At 39.8% G+C, this 20344-nt stretch overlaps 2 protein-coding genes across 2 annotated transcripts in view; both read left to right on the forward strand.

Moving 5' to 3' along the window:
* Nucleotides 1-2587, forward strand: part of UBTD1 (ubiquitin domain containing 1) — a 37217-nt gene extending 34630 nt beyond the window's left edge. Inside the window, exon 3 of the mRNA XM_070754023.1 lies at nucleotides 1334-2587. Within this exon, the coding sequence (XP_070610124.1) occupies nucleotides 1334-1719 (386 nt within the window). The 3' untranslated portion in view covers nucleotides 1720-2587. The remainder of the gene's footprint in view (nucleotides 1-1333) is intronic.
* Nucleotides 2588-6342: 3755 nt separating this feature from the next.
* ANKRD2 (ankyrin repeat domain 2) lies at nucleotides 6343-19494 on the forward strand. The gene is made up of 8 exons (XM_070754024.1): nucleotides 6343-6456; nucleotides 9661-9798; nucleotides 10635-10742; nucleotides 14600-14698; nucleotides 15282-15380; nucleotides 17930-18028; nucleotides 18893-18991; nucleotides 19353-19494. The coding sequence occupies exons 1-8, from the start codon at nucleotides 6370-6372 to the stop codon at nucleotides 19449-19451; spliced, it is 828 nt and encodes a 275-aa protein (XP_070610125.1). The 5' UTR covers nucleotides 6343-6369; the 3' UTR covers nucleotides 19452-19494.
* Nucleotides 19495-20344: the final 850 nt, after the last annotated feature.

The following is a 20344-nucleotide window of genomic DNA, read 5'->3' on the forward strand; positions in this document are numbered from 1 at the left end:
GTTAAGTTTTAGTCTATCTTCATTGGACAGTCATTGCTAGACTGACTTCTGCAGAATGTTGGAGTGGCTTTTCATTTCCTCCCCTGTTTCCGTTCACACATAGAATTCCCAAGAATGTGTATATCTTGGTTGATGAGGCAGATCTTTCATTCGTAATATAGAGCGCTGGTGGTGAGGCCACATTTGGAATACTGTGTTCAGTTCTGGAGACCTCACCTACAAAAAGATATTGACAAAATTGAACAGGTCCAAAGACGGGCTACAAGAATGGTGGAAGGTCTTAAGCATAGAACGTATCAAGAAAGGCTTAATGAACTCAATCTGTATAGTCTGGAGGACAGAAGGAAAAGGGGGGACATGATCGAAACATTTAAATGTGTTAAAGGGTTAAATAAGATTCAGGAGGGAAGTGTTTTTAATAGGAAAGTGAACACAAGAACAAGGGGACACAATCTGAGGTTAGTTGGGGGAAAGATCAGAAGCAACGTGAAAAAATATTATTTTACTGAAAGAGCAGTAGATCCTTGGAACAAACTTCCAGCAGACGTGGTTGGTAAATGCACAGTAACTGAATTTAAACATGCCTGGGATAAACATAGGTCCATCCTAAGATAAAAAATACAGGAAATAGTATAAGGGCAGACTAGATGGATCATGAGGTCTTTTTCTGCCGTCAGTCTTCTATGTTTCTATGTAATGGAGAAGTGGTAATCAGTGATCCATGAGGCTGGTCTTTTTGTACTTGCTTCTAAAACAAGAGGTGATCTTTCAAACTGGAGATCAACTCATATATTGTTATTGTTAACAATTGTTGTAAGCAGCCCTGAGTCTGCGGAGAAGGGCAGCATAGAAGTCCAAACAAACAAACAAACAAACAAACCATAGGATTGCAACTTCAAGTGAAAGTAGACTTAAGTGACGTCCATAAGTGCATCTGCCTTCATTCTTGTGTCCTAATGTTTCTTTTTTACTAGTATCATGTATATGAATATTATTATACCACCAATATGTACATGACAAAACAAACAAATAAAATAAAATAAATAGACTAGATGTGGGCTGCACATCTAGTTTCAAGATTTAGGAGATTTTAGGACTTTGTGATAAAACTTGAACATGCCATAGAACTGGAAGACTGGTACTGAAATCCATGGTTAGGTTTGAACACCATCACAGTATCCGAAAAGAAGCCAAGTTAATAAAGAAGAAAATTGAAAGTTTACACTTGAAAGCTTTATTTTAGAATTAAGATACAGTAATCTCAAAATAATGTTGTGATTTCTTTTTCCTTAAGCTTCTCACGCCCCCTAATGGTGTACTCATTCCTCTACAGGCTCACTTACTGAGTGTTACGATGAATTGGGCAACCGATACCAACTTCCTGTATACTGCCTGGCACCACCTATTAACTTGATTATGGAGTGGAGCGAAGAGGAGGGTGCAGAACCTCCAGAGCCAGCACCCAATACCCGCCGTGAATTCCCCTTGAAAGTGCGCCTATCATCTGGCAAGGATCTACGCCTGAATGCCAGCATGACGGATACAATTGGACAACTTAAGAAGCAACTCTATGCCCAGGAAGGACTGGAGACTGCATGGCAACGTTGGTTTTTTTCTGGCAAGTTACTGACAGATAGGACCCGCCTGCAAGAGACTAAAATCCAGAAAGACTTTGTGATTCAAGTGATTGTCAATCAGCCCTCTGCACCAAGGAACTGAGCTAGAGGAAGTTGGCGTGACTCCCAGTTTGACCCAGAGACTGAGCAGGAGCCTGTGTGAGCAGGAGACTGTTCTATACATCTAGAGCAGTGTTTCCCAACCTTGGCAACTTGAAGCTATTTGGACTTCAACTCCCAGAATTCCCCAGCCAGCGAATGCTGGCTGGGGAATTCTGGGAGTTAAAGTCCAAATAGCTTCAAGTTGCCAAGATTGGGAAACACTGATCTAGAGAAACAGATAGTGCACTTAAAAGCAGACTGGTAGAATCAAGTCCAAAGTCTTTGAAGAGTTACACATGCTGTCTCACTGCAGGGCACAGTCAGCTGTGCGGATGTGCAATCTTCAAAGTGGTTTCTGTTTCTCCCCACACTTCTCCTGACTATCTGGGCTAGATTTTCACCTTCCCCAAAGTCCAAAGAATTAGTTACCTCACCCATTTCTAGGCTCGGCTGGCACCGAAACAATGCCTCCTTCCTTTCCTTTCCCTTCAATTCTGGTCCAGTTGGAATTACCCACATTGGGATTGTCGGCCTGAAATGATGGATTGTGGGTCTAGTCCTTTTCAGGGCCTCAGTGTAGCTCCCATTTGAGTACTGAAAAGCTTTTAGAGAAAGCATGAGACCAAAGGGCCTCTCACACGAGAGATCTACTGCCTTAGGCCCAAAATAAATAAATTAATGGCCAGGGCTAGTTCTTCCATATCTAGACTGTTGCTTATACTGAGGTTGGCATCAAGGATGATTGTACTACAACTCAGCTCATCCTAGTTCTATGGACAACCCCTCATCCAGATAAGGTGTGGTATGTAGAGACTGGATTGTATATATGGGTCCCAATTTAATTTATCAATAAAATCTTTTTCCAACTAGCCATGTGCCTATTTCAGTGAATATTTAATTACTTTATTTTCACGTCAGACTTAATCATGTATGTTAATATAGTGATACCTTGTATTACGAACTTAATTGGTTCCGGGATGAGGTTCTTAAGGTGAAAAGTTTGTAAGATGAAACAATGTTTCCCATAGGAATCAATGGAAAAGCGATTAATGCATGCAAGCCCAAAATTCACCCCTTTTGCCAGCCGAAGCGCCTGTTTTTGCGCTGCCGGAATTCCCCCGAGGCTCCCCTCCATGGGAAACCCCACCTCTGGACTTCTGTGTTTTTATGATGCTGTAGGAGAATCCCAGCAGGGGAATCCCAGCATCACAAAAACGAGTGCTTTGCTGGCAACGGAAGTCTGGAGGTGGGGTTTCCCAGCAAAGGGAGCATCAGTGAAATCGCAGCATCACAAAAAAACTGAAGTCCTCAAAACCCCACCTCCGGACCTCTGTGTTTTTGTGATGCTGCGATTTCACTGAGGCTTCCCTCGCTGGGAAATCCCACCTCCGGACTTCCATTGCCAGTGAAACACCCGTTTTTGCACTGCTGGGATTCCCCTGCTGGGATTCCCCTCCAGCATCACAAAAACACAGAAGTCCGGAGGTGGGGTTTCCCATGGAGGGGAGCCTCAGGGGAATCCCAGCAGCGCAAAAACGGGTGCTTCGCTGGCAACGAAAGTCCAAAGGCGGGGCATCCCAGCGGCGGTGGTGGGTTTGTAAGGTGAAAATACTTTGTAAGAAGAGGCAAAAAATTCTTAAAACCCGGGTTTGTATCTTGAAAAGTTTGTATGACGAGGCGTTTGTAAGACGAGGTATCACTGTAACTCATTTTGTACAGTACGCGTACTGTATTTACATTGCACATCTGCTAAGTACAAATAAAGGGGGGGAATAACAAAGAGTGAATTACAAATCAACTTGTTCGTTTTTCATAGGTCAAATTATTTATTTTATTTATTTATTTAATTGGATTTGTATGCCACCGCTCTCTGAGGACTCAGGGTGGCTCATTAGGTGACTGGACAATCAAACATGTACCAACTTATATGATGCTACCCAACATTCTTAGTACTGTATAGTAATTTTATATAAATTATACCTGCTGGATCCTAGAAGCTCACATCAGTTGTTAATATGTGTCAAAACTTGTACGGACATTTTGCACTTTTGCAAAACTTGTGGCCATGAACTATCATCAATATAATTAGTAGCAGAGTTGTTTTGCCTCTGGTTCATATTGATTTTAAAAGTTACATTTTAAACATTTTAAACTTCTTTTTAAAAAAATACATGGAATGCAACAGGAATTAGGAACTACAGTATACCATATTTTTCAGAGTATAAGACACACCTAGATTTTAGAGGTGAAAAACAAGGGGGAAAGTATTCTAATATATTATTTAATAAAATACCAGTGGCAGAATACTTTTTACAAATATGTATACTTTTTAAAACCATGTACACTTTTTACAAGCTTCAAACTTGACAGCTTTAAGACTTGTGGATTTCAACTCGCAGAATTCCTTCTCCAGTCATGCTAGCTCAGGAATGGGAGTTGAAGTCCACAAGTCTTAAACTTGCCAAGTTTGAAGACTCTTGCACCCCAACCCTAATTTAGGGGTCTTCAAGCCTGATAGCTTTAAGGCTAGTGGACTTCAACTCCCAGAATTCCTCCTCCAGTCATGTTATATGGGATTAGAATGCAAAAACAGCCCCATTTGGGGGGGGGGGGGGGCTTTGGGACAGCAAAAATGGCTGTATTTGGTGTATAAGATGCACCGACATTTCCACCCTCTTTTGGGGCGGGTGAAGATGCGTCTTAAACTCTGAAAAATACAGTAGGCTGATTTTGGTTAGAACCATTCTTTTGTCTCAGGAAACGGGGATAGTAGGAAAAAGGATGCTAAGCAAATCCAAGCCTTGTAAACTGGACCAAGATATGTTTGGTCAATCAGCCTCTTCCCAGTAGCTCATTCTGTCCTGCATCCCTATGTAAGCAAACTACTATTGTTGGAAAGAACGTTGCTCAAATAAATTCTGAATGATTATTAGGGAAAGGATTTACGTTTTGTGCATGCAGGAACATCCCATTAGTTGAGCAACATTGCTGTCATAGTTTAAAGGGGGGGAAGGAGCACAGACACTGTGTCCACTATAAATAGTTCTCATCTCAATTCTTCCTAATGTCATCTTATCTGCCCCTGGTTCACCCATTATTATTCATAGTATTCCTGCTCACTATTCTAGGATTTGTGACTAAGTTAGTTGGCAAATCCCGAGGGCTGGTATGTAGCACTTTCCAATAGCAGGTAGCATTTTAAAATAAACAGAGAGCTTCCTAATTTGGTACTCTTCAGATGTGTTGGATTATAAATCTACTGTTGTCAACTCGTGTGCTCAGGGCCAACACATCTGGAGGACACCAAGTTAGGATCACTTCTATGATTACATATTAGATTATTCTACCAAGCATCATAGAAACATCTATGTTTCTACCAAGATTATTCTACCAAGCATCATGATAATTCATAAATAGTTACGGAGAATTCTATCCAGACATGGAGCTATAAACTTCACCCACAATCTAACCAGGGAAGCCCAATGACCTACTATATGGAACTAAAGGAATTCTGCCAAAATCTCATATCTCTCTGTAGTTCAGGGAATTCTGTGTTCACTTCCTGATTGGCCAGAGATATGTGACTATTAAAGGGTCACTAGATATCTGATTTGCAAAAAGGAAGACAGTTTGACAGACTGAGCTCATGACAAAGGCACCCGGGGGGCAGGACATACGTCTTAATATCAGGGACTGCAAGAGGAGATGTCAGAGAATACACAGTATAAAAGATTGGGAGGTTGAATTGGGATCTGAGGAGGAAGTGAAAATATTCACATTCCCGGGACAAACAAAGATGGACACGGACAACAAGATAAAATGGGCAACGGATCTAATTGAAAAGAAACTGAAACTGGAAGATGAAAAGCAGCAAGTGAGTATTTAAAGCCAAATAAGGGTGGCTACTTGGGATTCAGGCAGTAAATGAAGATGGGACTTGGAAACTTACTGGAATACTAAACTATGGATGGAAGACGATGGCATAAGTCAAGCAAAATATTTTTGCTAGCCACAGCTGTTTTATCCAAGAGTTCTGTTAATTGGTTCAGGAAGCAGATTTACAGGGGGAGCCATGTTTTGACCTCGAGTTTTAATTTTACGATAAAAAAGGGAATGAAGTATGTTGCTGCTTAATCAGAGTTTAGTATACCAAGGTAACCCAAGAAAACAAAATAATTCTGAACTCTAATTATTAAAAGAGAAAGTCTCATTCTTGTATTGGATCTGGATATCTTGGTGGTAAAAAATAGGTTTCAAGATTACACTCAGATTTCCTGGCAAGAGATTATCATTTCTTTACTTTTTATATTTTTCTTAACCGATATTACTTTTTAGCTTTGTATTTGTAAATTGTAATCAAATTCTTTAGAAGAAAAGGAATTTGGATGAATCTAATAAAACTCTCGAAAGTAGAATGTACCATAGGTTAGAACAGTGTTTCCCAACCTTGGCAACTTGAAGATATCTGGACTTCAACTTCCAGAATTCCCCAGCCAGCATTTGCTGGCTGGGGAATTCTGGGAGTTGAAATCCAAATATTTTCAAGTTGCCAAGGTTGGGAAACACTGGGTTAGAAGGAAGGGGGCAGAGAGAAGATGCCTCAAGCTTGGATATTCTCCATTTTTTAACCCAGAAAAAACACTCCTCTTCAATGCCACCAGGAGTGGCCCGGTTGGATGTCTCACCTCAGGAGGAGAAAAAACATGGACCTGTTAACAAGGACATTGCAAGTCTTAAGGTGAGTGGGACTCTTAGATTCTATTTTACCTATTTTACTACATCCAGAACATATTTCCTTGGGTAAAACGTTCACTAGTTTTCACCACTACTTGGCACTAGTTTTTCACCACTCCAGGAGTGGTAACATAACTCAGTTGAACACAAATTGGTTTTGTTTGCAAATGAAATTATTTTGTTTATTTCTCAACTATGCATTGCTATCTCAGAATGGATGCACAAATAGAATCTTTAGTAAAAAAGCATGATACTTCATTTATTTAAGGAGTATCAATTCTATATTTGCGCTGAATCCATTAAATATCCAGGTATGTCTACACCAAAGGATATAACTTGATTCGTAACATATAGTATGCAATAGAGGTTCCTTCAAATATTAATACGGTAGATGAGAGTCATTAATCCTTACAATGATTAAAATGAATATTATTCCCAAATTAATTTATATTCTAAGAATTCATATTTCTGAAAAATATTTTCAGAAAATATTGTTTTCTTTATAAAATTACTGTGGGGTTGTTAAATTCCAAGAATATATTTACAGAAAATACAATTACCAATTAGTAAGAGAGGAATTGGTTTTCTGAATCTGGAGTTATATGCTTGCTTAGATTAAGGGCTGAAAGCCAATAGATGGTGTTAATTTTTCATCTGGACAACTTATATGCTAAATATACTAAAACCCTAATAAACCTGAAAACAATTAAGTCAGTTAAAACGGAATGGAATGTTTAATCAAAAATGATTTGATCTTTTTTCTTATGTTATATTGGGAAACTCAACTTTAAAACTTAGGAAAAGGATGATGATATGGAAAAATTGAATGGAAATAGTGATCATTGACTTTAGATCAACTTAACATACTACAGTATGTGTTAAAGAGACAAATATCCTGTATCAGTGTAACTTAATCACAATATTTATAGTTATTACAACACTAGTTAACAAGGTTGGATCAGCAGCATTGTCAGCTTCTGAAACTCTTAAAGTTACTAGTATAACTTGTTAAATCCTTTGGAACTAAAAACTTATTGTTAGTTTCTATAGATTTGTTATAAAAATATCAATTTGCAGATTAGAGGAATAAAGAATTAAAGATTGCTATAATGTATTAATTTTTATTCATTATACTGTATTCAAGAACCACCCATCTCTCTCATTAAGAGATTCTGGGCAGTTTCATAAAATAAAATAATAAAATATTAAAAGCATAGTAATGGTTCATCACCAGTTGTAATGTCTGTTTCTGAGTAATGAGGCAGAGTAGGCCAAGAACCATTAAAAGGTTTATTGTAATATAGCAAGTAAGGGCTACCAGAACAAGTAAGCAACAACAAGTCTGCGGAGAGGGGCGGCATACAAATCTAATAAATAATAATAATAATAATAACAACAACAACAACAACAACAACAACAACAACAAATGGGCGTGCCTGGCAGCTATTTATATCTCTGCTGCCAGGCTGGCCCAACCAATCAAATGTGTGCGTTTTCCCGCCCAGGAAATAAGGGGCGGGTAACTAACCCTAACTGTCTACCAGACACAACAAGTATATAATGTTTAAAAGAGGTAAGAATTGTTAAAACTAATTAAAAGGCAAGAGGAGGGGTCCCGAGCACTAATCAGCCTCATGTCTTCATGCTTTTTGGTGCGTCCCAAGCAAGGGGACAGAACCATGTTTTTATTATTTTCCTGAAAGCCCGGAGAATGGTGGCCCACCTCACATTTGGGGCAGAATATTTCACAGGATGGGGATACTGGCAAGGAGATTCTCTTCCTGGACCATACCTGTTGGAATTCTTTGATTGACAGCAGGGGTGGCTTCTAACTTACCTCACGGCTGGTTCACTTCCTCCCATGCCGCGTGGGCAGGGGTGGGCTACTGCCCGAATGAGGGGAAACGTAGTGGGGTAGCGAAAATGGAGCTCCACACCAGAGCACCCAATTTGCACTGAAAGATATTGAAAGAAAATGCAGGGCATTCTGTATTATTATTATTATTATTATTATTATTATTATTATTATTATCATCATCATCATCATCATCATCATCATTATCATTATCACGACGATGATGATGATAATAATAATAATAATAATGCAGAATACCCTGCATTTCCTTTCAATATCTTTCAATGCAAGTTTAATAAATAATAATAATAATAATAATAATAATAATAATAATAATAATAATAATAATGCAGAATGCCCTGCATTTTCTTTCAATATCTTTCAGTGCAAATTGGGTGCTCTGGTATGGAGCACCCAATTATTATTATTATTATTATTATTATTATTATTATTATTATTATTATCTTTCAGTGCAAGTCTAATTAATAATAATAATTATTATTATTATTATTATTTATTAGACTTGTATGCCGCCCCTCTCCGAAGACCTGGGGTGGCTCACAAAATACAATACAAAAAACAATATGTATACAAATCTAATTAGTTAAAACTATAATTTAAAATCCCCTTACATTAAAAAGCAGTCAATTTACTCAATCACATCCACACATAACATTTAATGGTCAGAGAAAAGGGGGCAAGATCTAGCTGCCCCATGCTTTTGCAACATAAATGGGTCTTAAGGCTCGTGCAAAAGGCGAGGAGGGTGGGGGCAGTATGGATCTCTGGAGGGAGCTGATTCTAGAGGGCCGGGGCCGCCACAGAGAAGGCTCTTCCCCAGGCCCCGCCAGATGACATTGTCTGGTCGACGGGAGCTGGAAATGGCTAACTCTGTGGTGTCTAATCGGCTGCTGGAATTTGTGTGGCAGAGCCACGCCCACAGTGTGGTAGTAAAAATTTTGGTAGCCCTTCACTGCGCGTGGGTGGGTGTGCAATGCGTGCCACATGGCTGTACCCTGTAGGCGCATGCACGATGGCAAAAACCAAGCTTCTGCGCATATGCAGAAGCCTAAAACAAAATGGTGGCACCCACAGAGCGGCACCGCCAGAACCAGCTCTGTGACGCCATCACCTTGTTTACTAACAGTTCTAAAGAACCCGTTAGAACTAGTAGGAATCTACCTCTGGTTGACAGGATCCGCAACATACCTTCCCTGCCTAACCGGGAAGGAAAGGCAGATGTAACAAGCCACTGACTGTTCTGTGATATTATTTAGAAAATCAGACAACTAACAGGACCAAGACAATTTTTAAAAATCGTAAAAGTTTTGGTACATGTTTCTCTTCCCATAGGGACAAGAAAGGGTGCGGAAGAGTTCTGTGGACTTAAGAAAGGAGATCCTTGAAGTTGGTGGCACCGAATACCTCTTCAAACTACACAAAAAGGAAAAAAAGAAGGAGGAGAAACCAGAGCCTGAACCAGAGGAAATTGTATGAGAGAAAAAAAGAAAATATTGGAGGAAAAGAGAGAAAGATCAATATTTATTCTGAGTAGATCTTCAGATGCAGAGCAAAATGGCAGAGAACAATCTTCTACAGACTGGCTCTTTAGAGCAGTGTTTCCCAACCTTGGCAACTTGAAGATATTTGGACTTCAACTCCCAAAATTCCCCAGCCAGTGAATGCTGGCTGGGGAATTCTGGGAGTTGAAGTCCAGATATCTTCAAGTTGCCAAGTTTGGGAAACACTGCTTTAGAGAGAGAGAATTATCAAATTTATTTTTATTTATTCAATTTTTTTAAATGCTACCCTTCTCCTTAAACTCGGGGCGACTTACAACATGTTAGCAATAGCACTTTTTAACAAAGCCAGCATATTGCCCCCACAATACGGGTCTCCATTTTACCCAAGGATGGAAGGCTGAGTCAACCTTGAGCCGGTGATGAGATTTGAACCACTGACCTGCAGATCTATAGTCAAGCTTTAGTGGCCTGCAGTACTGCACTCCAACTGCTGTGCCATCTCGGCTCTTATTTGCTAGGGTTCGAGGCAATACATACTGTAGATATAAATTTCAGCTCCCAGAATTCCAGAGCCAACTATTATTGAGGATTTTAAAATAAAAGTCTATTAATATCTTCCAAGAGCCAGTTTGGGGTAATGGTTAAAGCATCGGGCTAGAATCTAGGAGAATGAGGGGGTGTTTTCTTTTTTAATCCAGTGCACAATGTCTTGTGGGGTTCATGTTTACTTTTTCCTGTAAAATACTTTCATATAACTTTTCATAATTAAAATATGTCATCCTTCTTTTAAATAAATTCTTACAGACAGGGCCTGTGGCAGTAGAGGACTATTTGAAAGCTGCTGTGCAGGGCAGGATACAAGTAGTGGAGAAGTTCCTGGTTGATGGAGGCTCCCCAAATACCTGCGATGAAGTAAGACCACAGAAGTGTATTTTCCTCAGGACTATTTTTCACTTTCCATAAAGATATATATTCAAATATTTGTTGATTGAGCAGAATAATGTTAAGCTCAACACTTGGCATAGGGCCATCATGGCAAACCTATGGCACGCATAATCATACCATGCCCTTCATGGCATCGGACCAGAATATCTCCGGGACCGCCTTCTGCCACACGAATCCCAGGAACTGATTAGGTCCCACAGAGTTGGCCTTCTCTGGGTCCCGTCGACTAAACAATGTCGTCTGGCGGGACCCAGGGGAAGAGCCTTCTCTGTGGCGGCCCTGACCCTCTGGAATCAACTCCCCCCGGAGATCAGGACTGCCCCCACCCTCCTTGCCTTTCGCAAACTCCTTAAAACCCACCTCTGCCGTCAGGCATGGGGAAATTGATTCCCCCGGGCCGTTCCATTTTATGCATGGTTTGTCTGGGATGTATGACTGTTTTATATTAAGGGTTTTAAATTGTTTTTAACTATTGGATTTGTACTGTGTTCTGTTGTTGTGAGTCGCTCCGAGTCTCCGGAGAGGGGCGGCATAGAAATCTAATAAATAATATCAGAGGGCTTGCAAGACTTTGCCATGTTTCAGCTCCAGCGCGCATGCATGTGCTGGCCAGCTGATTTTTGGCCTTGGGAAAGGACATTTTGCCCTCTGGATGCTTCAGGGCGGCTTCCCTGAAGCCCCAGAGGCAAAAAAGAAATCGACAAACCGGAAGTTTGGAAAAACACACTTCCAGTTTGCCATTGTGCTGGGTTTTTTTGCACTCCAGAGGGTTCAGGGAAAATTCCTGAAGCCCCGGAGTCAGGGATGGGCAGCAGGCAGGACAGGGTAGAATGCAGTTCCACCGGTGGAAATGAAGCTGTGTGGCAGTAAAAATTTTGGCTGCCCATTACTGCCCAGAGTGAAAATAACCAGCACAATGGGCTAACCGGAAGTGCACTTTCTAAACTTCCAGTTTGCCGTTGTGCTGTTATTTGCACTTTGGAGGGTTCAGGGAAGCTTCCTAACACCCCAGAGTGCAAAAAAACAGCACAATCGGCAAATTGGAAGTGCTTCCGGTTTGCCCGTTTGGGCATTTTTTTTCACCTACCAGGCTTCAGAAAGGCCTGTGTACATGCACGGGGGGCAGTGTATGTGCGTGTGCATGCATGCTAACATACCCACACTCACCTTTTGGCATGCGAACCAAAACAGTTCGCCATCACTGCCATATGGCATTGATGGCGAACCTTTTTTTCCTCAGGTGCCGAAAGAGCATGGGCACATGCTATCACACATGCACGAATGCCCGCACCTATAATTCAATGCCTGAAAACAGCTTTCCCTGCCCCCCGGAGGCCGGAAATGGCCTGTTTCCAACTTCTGGTGGGCCCAATAGGCTCATGTTTCACCCTCCCCAGGCTCTAAATGCTTCCCTGGAGCCTGGGAAGGGTAAAATCGCCCTCCCCTATTCACCCAGAGGCTCTCTGGAAGCCAAAAAGGCCCTCCCAGAGTCTTTGTGCAAGCCAAAAATCAGCTGGCCGCCACACACATGCACGTTGGAGCTGAGCTAGGGCAACAGCTTGCGTGCCAGCAGATATGGCTCCATGTGCCCCCTCTGGCACCCGTGCCATAGGTTCACCATCACTGGCATAGGGTGTCCTTTGCTGCTTCTGTAACTGCAAGTAGAATTCAATATACTGTATACACTTCTCATCGTGGGGATTGTTTTTTGGATACAATCTATTTTTAAATTGATACAAACTCCAATAGGAAAAAAAAGGCTGTTGTTTGCTAATAAAAGTAATGTTAACATAGAAATAAGTTGCCCCAAATTTGTTATTTTCTTTCTTTTGAAAAAAAAAACATATCCAAAAATATCTATAAAAGAGAGGAGCAGGTTAGTAGCTTCTGGATTTAATATCTTTGATTTCAAGAGCAGATAATCTTTGACATACGACCACAATTGAACCCAAAATTTCTTCTGCTCCTCAACAAGAATGAGTTAAGTGAATGTTGCCCCATTTTGTTAAGATAGTCACATAGTGAATCTAATTTCCCCATTGATTTTTCTTGTCAAAAAGTTGCAAAAGGTGGTCAGATGACTCTGGAGCACTGCAACTGTCATAAGCATGAATCAATTGCCAGGGGTCTAAATTTTGATTATCCGGTCATGGGGAACCTGCAAATGGTCATAAGGGCAAAAAATGGTCATGTCACTTTTTTCAGCTGTTGTAACTTCAAATGCTCACTAAATGAACTGTTACAAGTTGAGGACTATCTCAACTTGCTCATGTCCACCTCAAGAATAAAAATGTTTTGAAAATTGAAGTGGGAAATAAAAATAGACCATTGATGATGTTACCTAGTTTGGATAATGAAATGTCCTCGAGAAAACAAGCAAGCTCAAAGAGTCGCAAGGACTCCTCATTTCAACCTTGAGCTACAAACATTCTTATTTATTAATAAAAATGTCATTCCAACAGCACATCTGGTCTTTTCAAAATATTCCTACAAAAATATCTGTGTGTGGGGGGGGTGAAATTTGGTTTAAAACAGCCTATGCATTGATTTGTTATAAGCAACTATGGGAAATTTAATGTTGGCAAGGATTTTTAAAAAGGAAAGGGCCCATGAATGTTAGAAAATCACCTTTGGACGTGGCCTTTTCTCTTTTTAGCCTACCATTTACAGAAGACCTGATTTCCATAGCTGGGGCAGTGGGGGAAGATCCGAGTCACCTTGTTTTTAGTCTCAACTTTCACTATGACACCAAACAGACTCACTTAAATTAACTACCTACATTCCTTTCAAGAGAAAAAAATAGCTAGCTGATACGAGATATGATTGGATTGGATGAATGTGTGTGAGTGTACATGGGGTCTTTTAAAATGTTGGTTCATTTCAACCTTGACCTACAAACTGTTCTGTCTGGGTTCCCCCAGACCTCAACACCAACTGGAAAAAACAGCCAGACACTCTGGTAAAAGCCAAAAGTATTTTATAGCTGGAAAAAATAAGCACAGAGGAAAACCTGTTCTTCCCAACAGACAGGCTATAATACGTTACAGCAGGGTCCTGATGTCCAGACAATACAGCAAGCTTCTTGCTGGCACACCCCCCCCCCCAAGGTTTCAATAGTCAAAGGCACAAACCAGGATTCCAAGACGCCAAAGTTCACAGCCAGGTCCCACGACTCTCAAAGATAAAACTCCACAAGCCAGGAAGGGTGGGTCTGCCTTTTAGCCTTTCCCAAGAGCACCACACCCAAACCCAGCTGTTGCCACTTTAATGCTGAAAGTACTTAGCCAATTGATTCCGTCTCTGAGTAGCTCTTCTTTGTCGCAGATCAATTATGGCTTGTGCATTTTCCTCTAAGGAATCCAGGCTGCTTGCTGGGGAGAGCTCCCCCTGGTGGGACTCTGGCTGTCCTCCCTCTTCTTCAGCCTGGGATTCCTCCTCCTCGTCTGTCTGCACCTCCTGTTCCTCAGCCTCTCCCTCTGAGCTGGAAACCGACAGAAGGTCAGCCGTTCCCTGAGGGGCCTCAGACGGAACCACAACACAAACATTCTCATTTATTAATAAAAATGTCATTCCAGTAGCACATCTGGTCTTTTCAATATATTCCTCAAAAAATATGTGGGGGAGGGAAGGGTGAAATTTGGTTTAAAACAGCACACGTAGGAGTCACACACATTGATTTGTTATGAGCAACTATGGGAAATTTAATGTTGGCAAGGATTTTTAAAAAGGAAAGGGTTCATGAATGTTAGAAAATCACCTTTGGACGTGGCCTTTTCTCTTTTTAGCCTACCATTTACAGAAGACTAATTCTGTCCCTCACTTAGTTCCACAGGACGGCTTTACACCGGGCCTCCCTGGAAGGGTACACAGAAATTGTAGAGAAGCTTTTGGACCAAGGTGCCACTATTGATTTCAGAGATCGCGTAAGATATTTCTCCGTGCCTGCTGAGATTACCATCCTTCCCTGCATGGTCTATTTATGCATTATTGCCACCAAATCCCTCTAAAACACAGTGGAAATATACAGTAGATGGAATATTCTGGGTACAACATTGTGCTCAGATATATTTATTTATTCAATTTATTTATTTAATTTTTATGCCGCCCTTCTCCTTAGACTCAGGGCGGCTTACAACATGTCAGCAATAGCACTTTTTTAACAGAGCTAGGCTATTGCCCCCACAATCCAGGTCCTCATTTTACCCACCTCGGAAGGATGGATGGCTGAAAGTAAAAATAAACATTTTAAAGATAATTATGGTTTATTTTGGCATTTACAGTATGACTAAAAGGAAGACAATACTCCAAATCTAGTAGAACAATAGATCTTCTTGGATTATTTATTTATTTATTCATTCATTCATTCATTCATTTATTTATTGGTCTGTTTTGGGCTGAGAGTTATAATTATTTGGAATCAAAAAGGGAATCCCAAAGAATACTGGAGATAGCCTTGCAAGAAGACTGGAACAGTTATCTCCTGACAAGTCATGTTTTTATTGACAGTTGGATTGCACAGCTATGCACTGGGCCTGTCGTGGTGGACACCTGCCTGTTGTGAAGCTCTTGCAGGAAAAGGGGGCTAATCTAAAGCTGAAGGACAAGGTGAGTTGAGAGTTGATTCAAGGAAAGAGATCAGTGTCACACAGGAAATTTGAAAAAAGGTTTAAGGAAATAGGAAGATGCTAATGTTGAGCCAGGGTACACAACTTATACTTATCTCAGATCTTAGGTGGTCCAGTAGATTGTCTCCAAAACCCAACTATATTTCATGTGACTGAAGAAGAAACCTATCAAATGCATGAGTGCAATTAATGAAATTAAATGTATGTCTAAAATGCCCAGTTTCCAAGTACAATAGTCACAAATGAAGATACTGTACAAACCTTCAGGATTCAGGAATATAACTGGGCTTTCTAGAATAACTGAAAAAATAAGGTTTTCTGAATCAACTATTATACTAAAATACTAATAAAATATTTTTAGTATTTTATTTAAGATGCACTTACATCTAAACCTCTAGTATTATTATTGGTTCTACAGCCAGCCAGATGTTAACACTGGATTGGCATTTTTATCTGCCTATTGAGTCCTTCCCAAGAACCTGGGATAGACAGATATTATCTGATGGCATCAAAAGAACCGTTGGAGAACATAAGCTATTCCAAGTAAAGTTAGTTGCCTTTCGACTGATGGGGAGTTTGTTAATGCAATGATGTCTAAGTAGTGTCCAGATGTTTTGGGATTCCACCCAAGGTGCTTATTACTATCGATACTATTTTTGCTTTCTTTTGCGAAGTTATTCTACTTTTATTTGCAGGTTCTTGTAATTTGTGATTTTTCTCTTCTAATTTTGCTGTCTGCAAGTTCTGCCAGATCTACTATACAGACTTTTATGTCTTTTTGACAATTGTAAGCCTGGGATGTTATGTCTCTTTTTGAATTCTAATGTCCCAGAACACTTTATTAGTATCATCTTTCTATACTGCCTTTTTTTAAAAATAGAGATAACTCAATGTGGTGAACATAGCTAATATTCCTCCTTCCTTATTCCTGCCCCCCACCCCAAAAAAATTTGGGAGTGAGTTAGGCTAAGAGAACAACTGACCCAAAGTCATTCAGCTGTTTTTCATGTCTAAGAGAGGCCCAGAACTCACAATCTCCTGGTTTCTAAGCAGCGGTGGGCTTCTAGCCAGAATGCTAAATTGAGCTTGCTGCCATGGCGAGGGGCGGCATACAAATCTAATAAATGATGATGATGATGATGATAATAATAATAATTATTATTATTATTATTATTAATAATAATAATAATAATAATAATAATAATAATTATTATTATTATTATTATTATTATTATTATTATGTCAGTACAACACAGCAAACGAGATCACTATGCTGGATTTCGTATTTCATCACCAGTCGTGTGCTTCCCAAGCACCTAGGACTGTGTGATGTAGCGGCGAATTATGTTTGCCGATCCCAGTAAAGCGGTCTTTTGCAATTGACAGATGGAGATTTTGTCAATTCTGATGGTTTTCAAATGTCCGCTGAGATCCTTTGATACTGCGCCCAGTGTGCCAAGTACCACTGGGACCACTTTCACTGGCTTATGCCAGAGTCGTTGCAGCTCGATTTTTAGATCTTCGTATTTCACTAATTTCTCTAGCTGCTTCTCCTCAATTCTGCTGTCTCCTGGGATTGCGATGTCGATGATCCATACTTTCTTTTTCTCCACAATCAGGATGTCTGGTGTGTTATGCTTCAGAATTCGGTCAGTCTGAAGTCGGAAGTCCCACAGTAGTTTTGCTTGCTCATTTTGACCACTTTTTCGGGCGTATGATCCCACCAGTTATTATTATTATTATTATTATTATTATTATTATTATTATTATTATTATTATTATTGTGAGTACTTGCGGGGCCAGCGCAATTTTGCTTCTGCACCTGTGTAGGTAGCAGAATCGCGCACAGCGCCGCAGGTGAGCCCACATTTCAGCGAGGTTTTTTGCTTCCACGCATGCAGAAACACGGGCGCACCTGCGGCTCTGTGCACGGTTTTGCTACCTACACAGGTGCAGAAGCAAAATCGCGCTGGCCCTGCAAGCACTCACAAGCCGCGGCGTTGAGACCAATTTAGCGTTCCGGCTAGAAGCCCACCACTGTTTCTAAGGCAGCATCTTAAACATAAGGCTTGCCTTCTCTTACCCTCATTGTAGTAGGTTGGGTTGAGAGAATGACTGGCCCACCTGATTTCCATGGCTGGGGCAGGGGGGAAAGATCCGAGTCACCTTGTTTTTAGTCTCAACTTTCACTATGACACCAAACAGACTCACTTAAATTAACTACCTACATTCCTTTCAAGAGAAAAATAGCCAGTCGATACGAGATATGATTGGATTGGATGAATGTGTGTGAGTGTACATGGGGTCTTTTAAAATGTTTTAGTAAACTTTCATATTTTTATAGTTATTAGATTTCTTATATATTGTTATATTTAATGTTGTACACTGCCCTGAGTCGCCTTGAGAAGGGCGGCATAGAAATCTAATAAATAAATAAAACAAATAATAACTAACTAACTAACAAGAAATCATATTTATCCTTTTCTGCTTTTTCTTTTTTACATTTCTTCATTGTCTGTTTGAACTCAGCTTCTCAGTACTCCTTTACATGTGGCCACTCGCACTGGTGCCGCAGATGTTGTGGAGCATCTGATAAACAATGGCGTGGATGTCAATTCACGCGACCGTGTAAGAAATACCTTTTTCTGACTGCTTGTCTACTTAACATATAACTTGCATCTTAATCCACTTTTTAAAGTAAATGATCACGATTATATATGTGCAGAGGATTTTGTAAGTACCATACTACCCAGGTTTTTTGTACAAGGGAAATATAAATGTAAATATGAAATTAATGGAAATATTTGCACTCAAACTCACAAGTCAACAGAAAAATGGACAGAAAACTAAGCTGGAGAAAGTTGTGCTAAGGTTTTAGGATTAAAAAATCTTCCTTTTGAAGTTCAATTTCAAATTCTCAATCTTGATATGCTTCTTTTTCTTTTCAAGGCAGTTAAGCAATTCTCAATTGTAACGGTTTCATATCCTCTTAGATATTTTAATAGTTTCATATCACCTTAGATATTTTCAGCCTAAAAAGCACTGAAAATGCTTTTTGGGCTGAAAAATGAAATATTTTTTCTATATTTCTACTTTCTGATACCTAGTGCAAATATTTTTCACCTATAATAATGGCAAACCTGCAATCTTATCTGACAGTATTTGCCTATTTCTTGTTAGGGCTGACTCAGAAAGCTATATTCAGTGGATCCAAGCTAATTTTTAAAATCTAGCTAATTTTATTTGTTATTTTTCCTGTTTGGTAGTGTAAGCAAACTTATTTTGACTACCAATCTTACATATAGATCTAATTCCCATATAACACTGCTAGTGTGCAGTTTGTTTACTTTTGACAATGTACTTTATGAATTTCATGGCGGTTGACTAGCATTATCTATGAACAAGTCATTAGAGTTATTCAACAAACTAGTTAAAAGTATTAGCATTATATGTGAATTTAGGTAGCGTATTATTGTCATCTCTCTACTACAGGAGGGAGACAGTGCCCTACACGATGCTGTACGCCTCAATCGCTACAAGATAATTAAGATGTTGATTTTGCATGGAGGAAATATGTTGGCCAAAAATATGGTAAGTTTTTACTCACTGTGGCCTGTACAGTAGGTCAGTGTTCCCAACCTTGGCAATTTGAAGACATTTGGACTTCAACTCCCAGAATTCCCCAGCCAGCAAATGCTGGCTGGGGAATTCTGGGAGTTGAAGTCCAGATGTCTCCAAATTGCCAAGGTTGGGAAACACTGCAGTAGGTAACATCTGCAAATAAATCAATAGTAACAAAAATAACAGCAAAATAAATGTGGTTTCTTTTTCAGATGCTGTCTACTAGTATTTAATAAATCAGCAAATGTATATCCATGTTTTCAAGTAATGGGATGTTTTAATGTCATTTTGGAGTTTGTCAAACCTCCTTATCTGTGTTTCCCCAACACAGGCTGGCAAAACTCCTGCAGATCTGGTGCAGTTATGGCAGGCAGATACACGAGAAGTGCTGGGAAAAAAAGAGCCAAATCTAACAGAAATGCCAACATGAGACGTATTTAGATGAACAAATCAGACACCTGCAGTTCGAAGCAAGAATGGTTTGAGATTTAAACAAACGTGGTCACAAAACTCCAATAAAGATGCAATCAAAACAAAACAACCCCCCCAAAAAAGTGAAAAAACAACTGTATTTCTAATGTTCTCTTTATTCTGTTTTATCTTTAGCAGTTGCATGACGAGATTAAATTAAATAGCTGAGAACTTTCCATTTTTTTCAAGCAGGCATTGTGAAATTTCTGCTTGTGGCACAGTTGTTAAAGGTCTGATAAGCAACTGCAATTCTGATATCCAATGAGTCAAATTGCACTAAGCTGTTGATAATTCCCACAAGTTTCAAACAGCTGCATGATAAGTAGTCAGATACAACACAGTTTCAAACGTGATTGCTGTGGGATTGCTTGCAGGTGCAGATAACTACGGACATGCACATCTTCTATAACTGGCCAAGTAGTGAATGTCAGGAGAGACTCACAGCTTGGGAAACAACAGCCTCTCTGAATACAGAGCAATCTGCTTTCAAGCTTCCAGAAAAAAATATAAGACCAGCTATTCAATCGCTATAGGAAAAGCCATTCCATAAAGGAAGTGTAAAACATCATGTAAAAACACTATTATTATTATTATTATTATTATTATTATTATTATTATTTATTGGATTTGTCTGCCGCCCCTCTCCGAAGACTTGGGGCGGCTCACAGCAATAATAAGACAGCGTACAATAATAATCCAATACTAAAAACGATTAAAAACCCATTAATATAAAAACCAAACATACATACAGACATACCATGCATAAAATTGTAAAGGCCTAGGGGGAAAGAGTATCTCAATTCCCCCATGCCTGGCGGCAGAGGTGGGTTTTAAGTAGCTTATGAAAGGCAA

This window comes from Erythrolamprus reginae, chromosome 5 (genome assembly GCF_031021105.1).
Source record: "Erythrolamprus reginae isolate rEryReg1 chromosome 5, rEryReg1.hap1, whole genome shotgun sequence".
In the NCBI taxonomy this organism is placed as follows: Eukaryota; Metazoa; Chordata; class Lepidosauria; order Squamata; family Dipsadidae; genus Erythrolamprus; species Erythrolamprus reginae.